Genomic DNA, 9445 nt, shown 5'->3' with positions numbered 1-9445 from the left:
CGTCCAACTAGAAGCCCTGTCTGTATACGGGTGTGCGGAGTTTGCCTCCTCAGACAAAAAGTCCTACGTACGGCCCTGCATATCACAAATTTCCCAGCCCTCTCCCGTTAGATTATTTATGCCTCCACGATTGATTTCACACCCCACTACCCCAAAGTAGGCATTGTAACACTTCAGTCGCTTTCAAAGATATTTAAATTTTGCCGGTCAGCTATCAGGCTACGCTTCGCTCATCGCCACCTTTGTCTACGAAAAATAAGGACTTTTTTTCTTAAACAATTAAAAAAGACCATAAAAGGATCGAAAATGTGTCCTGTTGTCAACCCAAAGTTTGATACGGACGTTACTGAACAGCGAGGTTTGCTAACTTTTGACTTTGCGGATTGAATCCACAAGATAGTTTCTTGAGCAACAGCACATTCGTGTCATCCCAAATTTTTACCACAAAAATTTGAGGAACGTCGTGTAGGTCGGCTTTTGCTTTGAGATAGGACAACGCTACGAATGTGCCGAATGAGTTCAAAACCTCCTCCAGCTCGACTCGCCAGATGTTTTTTAGGTTTAAGCGTTGGGATAAACTTCAGTATTTTGTTTTCTTCCATTATAGTTGGCGGTGGTTGGTCTCCCTGGTCACCATATTCTCGGTGCACGTTGACGTGCAATGGAGGGACACAAATACGTTCTCGTACGTGCTCGAATCCATTCCCCCTGCATGGCGGTCGTGCATGCCCGGGCCACAGGCTTCAACGGCGGACATGTAACATTCACCCGTGCCCAGGTGGGTCTGTACACAATATACAATACGTATGACAGTCATGTCGGTGATATGTTACTAACTGAGTAAAGTAGGGAAGCCGAGACAGCATGAACTGTTAGATAGAAGAGCTCATGAGCATGAAGACAGGGTTAAAACATGCCACTCAAAAATCAATGGGAACAGTAGCAAGGAGAGAGACTATTACAATCATATTTTTAAAGCTTTCCTAAATCAAGCTGACGTATCTAAGTTATCATATTTATTTAGTTAAGGTAGCACACCACCGTTTCCAGTACTTCCCAGTAATGGATTATTATTACCAATTAACAGCAACAATATTGCAACAATGGTATCAAAGAAATTCCTAAAAATTGGTAAACAAGTTATGGTCTTTTTCTACAAAAAGGTGGATCTGAAACCCTTTCTTACAATGTTTTTAAAAACTTACCAAAAGTTGCATCTTACCATGATCTACCAGGCTGGTCAGACTTTCATAATTTAAGTGCTTGAAACCGTTGTGAGCCACCTTAAATGATGTTCCGCTACAGGTATGGTTCGTGGGAGATGGTCTCTATGGCAAGCTTGGGGCCCTTGTACTGGAAGCTGTGGCAGTAGATCTCAAACAAGAATAAGAACGTGCACCAACCCTTTTCTAGGGAATAGCTGCCTTGGTGCAAACTCACAATCTAGGAGCTGCAACCCAAATAGTTGTTCTGGTGAGTCCATACAAATATATATAGCGACAGGTTTCTTTTTCAGTTCACAGGTCACAGGGCGTTTTTCGGCAATCTAATGTTGTTGTTGTTGTTTTTTTTTTTGGGGGGGGGGGGGGGGAGTGTCAAGTTGCATGTTGTGGTATTTTCTTTTGTACAAGGAGACAGTGTAGAGACTGGTGTGTATAGTAAAAGGGGTACTGGGGTGTTAACCATTTACGCAAACCACCCAGATCGAAATTTTCGCCATAAATACAAAATGATTTAGCTTGTCTTAACAGAAGATAGAAAACATGCAATACGTATGAACATCAGCTGTAAATCCCAAAAGGAGTAATAAAAATGCATCACTTTGATCAGAAGACCATAATTTCAGGAGTACTCCAAATGGAATGATGCATATCATTTGATTTTGCAACCGGAATTTCCGGGTTTTCCATGTAAATGGTAAGGACCCCAGATCTCAAATAGCAATTTTCCTATCCAATGTGAATCCAAGAGGGTCATTGTTTTTCAGAAGCATGTTACTCATTTAATTACAGAGGTCATTCATAGCTCTACATAAGCTACAAACCTAGAGAAAACTTTATATTTTCACAACGGTCAGATATTCTGGGCCCAGTTGTTTAAAGGCCGATTAACTTTATCCTGGATTAAAGCCGGTCAACTTTGATTCAAGTTTAATATATTACTTAAGAAAAAAGATTCTTCAAAAAGATTTTTGTCCCTCAGTTGTGACTCAGACGTTTTCTTTACCATTAGCTTAAAATTAGACTTCTTGGAAACAGTTTTAACGGGCGAGATGAAAATCTCTGTCAACGTTTAATTGTGGCGTGATGGGCGTTATTAAATCGGCTTTCGAAACACCAACTTGAATTGTTGATTCGAAGCAAGTGCAATGAAATTTAACAGGTCAGCCAAAATAAATAAATAAATAAATAAATAAATAAAGAAAAAAATAAATAAACAAATAACAGTTACGCATTGACGATATCAAGTATTGGTATCGGAGTCGACCAATATGACAATGTTTCTCGATTGGTAGTTTTCAGTACTTCTCGGATTTCACCAACGGATCTGATGGTCTAGTTTAGTTAACAACAACCCTACTAGTGCACAGAATCTAGTATCATTCAACCTTATGTTCGGATAGTACCTGATAATTGAATTTTTCTTTTATTAATAAGCGCAGGGCACTTTCAAGTCTTAAGTGTTGTCCAAGAAACATTGCTGAGTCCGTTTAGTTTATCCTTAACCCTTCCAGCCCACTATCAACATGTATCTTCTCCTCACTCTCCTCCATATATTTCTTATGATACTAATTGGGAGATTTTGTCTAAAAATCAGAGCATTTTATCGTTGGTGATTATTGCTATCAAAAGATATCTGTAGTCCATAAAGAGTGGCGATCAAGGACAAATTATAAAATTAATGGCGGGTGGTCTGCTTGGCGTCCCTGGGGTTCTTGTAGTAGAACCTGTGGGGGAGGAACACAGAGACCAACAAGAACATGCACTAACCCTCCGCCCAGCAGTGGAGGTGCTACCTGTCCAGGAAGAAGCTTTGAATCCCGAAAATGCAATGCGAATCCATGTCCTGGTATGGCAGCACTCTCAGTCGTAACATCCTCTGAGACGCAGGGGCAGTAAGTCGGGGGTAGGCGAACCGGGGCTGACTGCCCCTAGGTCTCCGACGATGCAATTGTAATATCCCAGGCTGATATATAGAGAAACGACCGCAAATTTTCCTAAGTCACGGTTGCTTATCGTGACGCCGCAGCAAAATATACACAATTCCTGATTATAACTTACCTACCTCTACCTCTTGTCTACCCCTTGCCTATCGCTTAATTTCATGTCGTAACAGATCACAAGACGACAGCTTAAGTGTAAAAATAAATGCATCAAAATGCGTAGGTACTTAGGTGTCACGTTGGTGAAGACAACAGCATTTTGCTATCCACTTTCCTCAGTATTTCTAAAAGCTTGTGTAGTTCACGGTATAGAAATATTATATGAAAATTAAATGCAGTAAAATTTCGATTATTTAACAAGAAAAATTCCCAATAATGAGTAAACAAAAACAACATAAAAAGGCGGACAAAAGTTTCTTCAATTTGCCAACGAGCATGTGTTTTCATTATTTTCTTGTTTAAAAGGTTTGGTGACATTAACAAATTGTAACACAAGAAATAGCTGCAGTAGACATAAAATTTCCCGAATTGTCACATGATTTGTGTCGAACCTTTTCGGGATAATCGACTATCGATACTTTTCAAGTAAATTTTAGTGTTGATGATATCAAGTATTAGTATCGAAGTCAACCTAACCATGTTTCTCGATAGCTAGTGCCCAGTGTTCTTCGGATTTCACTAAGGAATCTGACGCCCGAAAGAAAGATTTCCCTCTGCCATCGCTTAAAAATCCAAACCCATCAATAATTTCTATACAGGTTGTGTCCAGGGAAGAATCGTGACCGACAGATGTGGTCGGACTTGTGCATGTTCCGGTGGGCGTCTCGTTAACTGCACACGCATCAGACGCGAGTTCACTGCCATGAGAACTGCTGACCGTGCGAGGTACATCAGAGCAGTCCGCACAGCGTCCACAGACCCCAGATACAAGCCTGACTACGATCAACTCATCACACTACACAGAAAAATGTTCCAGTGTGGAATTCATGCACGAGATCACTTTCTGCCGTGGCATCGATGGTTTGTTCTGCAGTATGAGAACATTCTCCAACGCATCGATTGCCAAATAACTGTGCCTTACTGGGATTGGAGTCTGGTTGCCGACACTCCATGGCGTACAGGTGTGCTAAGGTCTTGAAATGCGATTGTAACTTTTGGAAAACATAATGCACTTCGAACGTTTGCAAACGTGGCACTGTAATCGTTATAACTTATGAAGACGCGCCTCTCAATCGCAGATATGCAGCTTCATTTTTGCAAATGATTTTTTTTTCTTTTAAAGTAACGGTTATAAACTTTAGGAACACTGTGATCAGTCAAATGAAATCTTATGTGCTATTTCTCTTGGCACTGTTTATTTATATACGTAAAATGTCAAAAACATTTTCTTCTGTTGCCTTTAGTTTCCATTTTTGCTTTTTAATCCAGGTCCTTCCGACCTTTGGTCTGGTGGCGACAGCGGTTTTGGCGGGAACGGAGAACAACCAGCTCCACGATGTGTTACTGATGGGCCGTTTAGGCGAGGAGCTTGGAACGTGGTACCGTCTGCCGGAAATGGATGCTTACGCCGCGAGTTTAGTCTTACGGATACTCCCCCTTCTTCAATGATGGTCACAGCGGTGCTCAGGCTCCCACCTTCCAGCTTTAACGATTTTGAAAACACCATGCGGATATATCTTCACGACACTATTCACTGCTTAATTGGAGGTACATTGTCAAAATTCTTTATCTAATGGTTTCTTAGAGGCTAATTTAAAGGGGACGTCTCACGCAAAGTTGCTGTCATTTCAAAACCCGAAAATTTTTGTCTGTCAGCAGAAACAACGAAATAATTGTCAATTTTTTTTATAAACTATCACCCCAGTCCAATAAAACCGTCGATTAGTGCCTTTGGCCAGAGACAGAGTAGGTCGGTATGGATTGAAACTTGAAAAATATTAGGCTAATGTTTTTCATGTTCCCGCATTTTTGTTTCCAAAAAATGCACTAGAAAATATCACAAATTGTCAGTTCCTTTCAAGAATTGAGTTGATTTCTTTCCTCTCGTCATTCTAGAACCATTTGGCAGCTGATTGGAGGTCTTATTTCATCATTTCTAACACAAGATATCAAAAGCATTGATACTTCCCCTTTAAACGTACCGATTAATTGTCCCGAATAGTAGGTTCAATTGCATTGCCCACTTTAAACGTTACAATTTGTTGACCGATTTCTTTCTCTGTTGGTGAAACGCTGTGTAAATGGAAAATCGGCCTGATTCAAAAACTTCTGAGCACCGCCACATTTTTTTTGTAAATCGGGCCGATTTTCGTCTGCGTTCTCATTTCCTTTGCCATATTTGGCCAAATCTGCCCGACTTAACGAGAAGTGATGTAAAAAAGTCCTTACTTATACATCATTCAAAGAGACTAAGAGCATTTAGATATGATGGAAAGCCAGAAGAGCGTATATTGTATTGTGCCCCCTTTTATTTACAAGCGGTTGGTTACAGTTTTTGATAAATAGCGCCGGTATAGGTGTCAGTTACGAGAATTTGCAAATACGTACATTTTAGACCGCAGCCGTGAGTAACAACATCCATACACGCAGTTTGGTGCACAGACCAAACTTTTACTAAGGCAATAGAAAAGGCAATAGGCAAAGGGATATACAATCTAGATACTGCTTTATGCGAAAACAGGAAGGTTTGATATGATGACGCCACCGGTTATTAATAGACCAATAGGCCCTTCTGAGTTGCCTTGAACCTCATTAGAAAAGCGAGGCTAAGTGCAAAGTTTTAACCATGAAAATTAGTTTTCATTCATGGCAAACAAAACTAATTTTCAGATGAAAAGCTTTGCAGTTAGCCGTTTCTTTTGAAAGGAGGTATACAGCAACTTGGAAATGGTTAATTTCGATATATTAAAATTTTGACTTGGCTCCAAAAGCTTACGGGAATAAAACAAAAGAAATTATACGAAAGCACATATATGAATAATTACTTGTTTTTTTCTTTTGTTCCCCTTAGCCTCGCAATTAAGTTAGAATTTTAATATATCGAATTCGATCTATTGGATTTCTGAAACAATATTGTTGAAACATAGTTTAGTATAATTTCTTAGGTACGAATTTTAACAAAGACGAAATAACGACCTGGATCTTGCATGAAAGACAACAAAACCATCTATTAAATGTTTAAACAGTAATGTTGTCTTTGTCCAGTCTCCAGTTTAGTTCTATCAGTGGGAATTTACGTTTATCTGAGCTTTGCGATTGATGTTATTCTACTTATGTCCAGAAATGCACCTAACCCTGAATTTGGGTACTGCATATCACACAGGCCTTTTTTTCGTTTTCATATGACTTCATGTCTCGTGTTTTAGTAAGAATCAAGGTTAGGGGACACCTTGTGATGTCTATCATACAGTTCATGAATCTCATTAGCGTGCATTTCTGGACAGGTCACATGTGTTCAAACGATTCAGCCGCTGCTCCCGAGTTTGCCCTTCATCATTGTTTCATGGACAAAATCTGGACGGACTGGCAGCGGAGAAGTCGCGCTCATTTGAACGCATATTTCCCTCGAGTTGCTACCGACATGCCTGGTACTGGAGGCCTTCATCCTAGAGATGTTTTAGATAACGCCAGATTACCAGGCGGTGTGAGGGTGGATTACCAAGCCTCACAAGGTGTACAGTCCCGCGCTGTTCTCCAGAGTCTAGGAGGTAATTATTCCGTCGATCGGAAAGAAAGAAAGTTTAGACAAAAATATAAAAAAACAAAGATATACTGTTCTAATTGACCTTATTCCAAAATGGCTGCCATTTTAATATTCTTTTGTTCGTATTTAAATTAGACCTTCTTACCTCGTTCTTAATCTCAAAACTCAAAAGAATATTTTCCCTTGAACGAGGCAAGAAGGGTTAATTTGAATTCAAACAAAAGAATATTAAAGTCGAAGGCATTTTGAAATAAGGTTTATTAGATTTCAAGAATCCCTTCTGTGCTTGTGGCTTGGCCTTTGAATGGAAGCGAGGTCTGAGTTGAATTTTTTGTGATAAAAGCCTCAGCGCTTTTCACATGTAACTGATTAAAACTAGTTTACAGAAAAAGAGCAACAGTTTCAACCTTTTTACCACAAAAACCTTTTTTAACCACTATGTACAGGTTAACAAACAACGTAATCTAAAAAACTAATCAGAAGCTTTAATTTAATTTAATTTTTTGAAAATTTATAAAGTTCTTTTTATGACAAATATCTCTATGAGCATTTCCCCGACAGGATCACAAACTTTTATTCTACCACAGTCACGCGCTGTTTATTGCCAGTTTGTAAGGTGAATCGTCTTCACACTTAAGGATTTCGTCAGAAAGTACATAAGTTCTCAGTAAGTGGACTTTGGTTCTTATTTTGAGGTTACTTCTCAATTTCGTTCCCGGAGTTTTTCAACTCTCCCTCCCCTAGAAACTAAATTGATTGTTACTCTCATTCTGGCGACTTAGACATTCATAAATAATCAATGATCAATGACATCAGTGAGTAATCATTTGAAAATCGATAATCAATTATACAAAACGTGCGTTGGCCTATTGATGTTATTGATTACCTCTAAAGTGTTTTTTTTTTGCATTTTAGCTTTGAGGCAAAGTCCTCGACCACGTGTTGCAGTGTTCAGTGAAAAAGCGATTAAGCTGTTCAACGTATCAAAATCAGAGGTGGAAAGAGCAAAAAGACTGGTAAGGAGGCTTCTGCCGCTGCCCAACAAATCGCAGAGAAATGAAGCAAAGGTTTATGATTCAACCGAAATTTTCTAAGAAACAAACATTTCTTCAAAATATAATAGATTAAACAAGAAGGCGCATATGATTTAGAGGCTCTCTAAGATAAGTAGCTTGGGGTTTATTTGTCAGTCAAACCGACAGCGGTTAATTATTGACGGCGAACACCGTTGCTGGAAATAAACACGTACTCATGATTTTTCCACCAGATTTTTGCCGTCCACCATTTATCAGTGTCACCCACGTTTCAAGTGAGGTAACCAACTGATTTCAAGCCTCTGTCACAATTACCTTGGCAGTGCCTTAATTGAAAGTATGGGGGTTTGATGTTTGCCTTAACCTCTGTACTGAATAGCTTAGCTTTACATAATTAAGAAAAATATGAGCTTTTTGGCTGTAACTTCCAAAAATGCTCCAAAAGAATTATTTATTATGCAATTTTAAACGATAAAAAGTAACTTATAAATAGAAGAGGGCAAAACATTGTCAAACATATTTTCTCCACATCGGTCAGCGGTGTGAAATTCGCCTGGATTCAAATTAAAACAGTCGTCATTTCAGTTAGTCAGATTATGATGCTAAGTCTCATATTAATAGGATTTTAGAATTATCGCTGAAGGAATTAGAATTTGATATGCATACTGCATTACAAAATTTTCAATGAAAATAATCGAGCTTCAGACTAAAGTTTGACATTAACACCTTGCATTAATGAAATGCTGTTCAAATGGTCTAGTGAGAGAACCAACTCTTTAGCTCTTCTCAGATATGTCTTTTATCTTTATACTATCGTTAGATAATACAAATTATTTATCCGCCACAAAAGAAAAAGTTACAAGAAAAAAGTAATAATAACAAAATCACATGGGTAGATGTTCACTCCAGAAACTATTTTACCCTATGGATCGTAACTTTTCAAACGGCTGCAGTATCAATGCTCCCTGGACTGAGGTAGAGGTCCCATGAGCTACGTTCCATTGCTTTTCGTTATGACGCCATCTGCCACTTCCTTACCCCCACTCACCCCCCCCCCCCCTCCTCACCCACCGGCCCACCTTACTTCCGCTTCATCCAAGCTTTGCCACAAATCATAGTGGAGAAGGTTAGTTCCCAGATTCTCATAGCTTCTTTTAAAAAGTGCCCACTTAAAAGTGGGCACTTTGGATGGCCAGAGGTTGACTGTTTCTCTCCTTTACCGAACACCACTGGTTTTAAAATGATATTAGCGAATAATTTTATTATACTTCAATGTTTTAATTCTTTGATTATGTTTCCCTTTCAAACTTTCAAAATGAAGTACTCACTTTAATCCATTGTGAAAAAGAACGAAGAAATGTTTCTTTAATAATTTGGTAATAAACTACAATAGCACCTTAAAGATTTAAGTTTTAATGTGCTATTGAATTAAAAGTATCAAAATTATTGCATTAAAATGTTTATTAAACAATGGTTGCTTTGACTTAATATCAATTTTGTGTTCATTCATAGTGATTATATTTTTTATATATTTTTTACCATTAT

The 9445-nt window shown here is 38.6% G+C and overlaps 1 protein-coding gene across 1 annotated transcript; it reads left to right on the top strand.

Moving 5' to 3' along the window:
- Positions 1-666: 666 nt before the first annotated feature.
- LOC146453207 (uncharacterized) lies at positions 667-8948 on the top strand. Its single transcript, XM_085096879.1, has 6 exons — positions 667-778; positions 1306-1473; positions 3922-4284; positions 4592-4870; positions 6607-6870; positions 7782-8948. The coding sequence occupies exons 2-6, from the start codon at positions 1308-1310 to the stop codon at positions 7958-7960; spliced, it is 1251 nt and encodes a 416-aa protein (XP_084953005.1). The 5' UTR covers positions 667-778; positions 1306-1307; the 3' UTR covers positions 7961-8948.
- Positions 8949-9445: the final 497 nt, after the last annotated feature.

This window comes from Pavona decussata, unplaced genomic scaffold, assembly GCF_977016875.1.
Source record: "Pavona decussata unplaced genomic scaffold, jaPavDecu1.1 SCAFFOLD_344, whole genome shotgun sequence".
NCBI classification, from domain to species: Eukaryota; Metazoa; Cnidaria; class Anthozoa; order Scleractinia; family Agariciidae; genus Pavona; species Pavona decussata.
The sequence above is the reverse complement of the archived record's forward strand: the minus strand, read 5'-3'. Positions and strand labels throughout refer to the sequence as shown.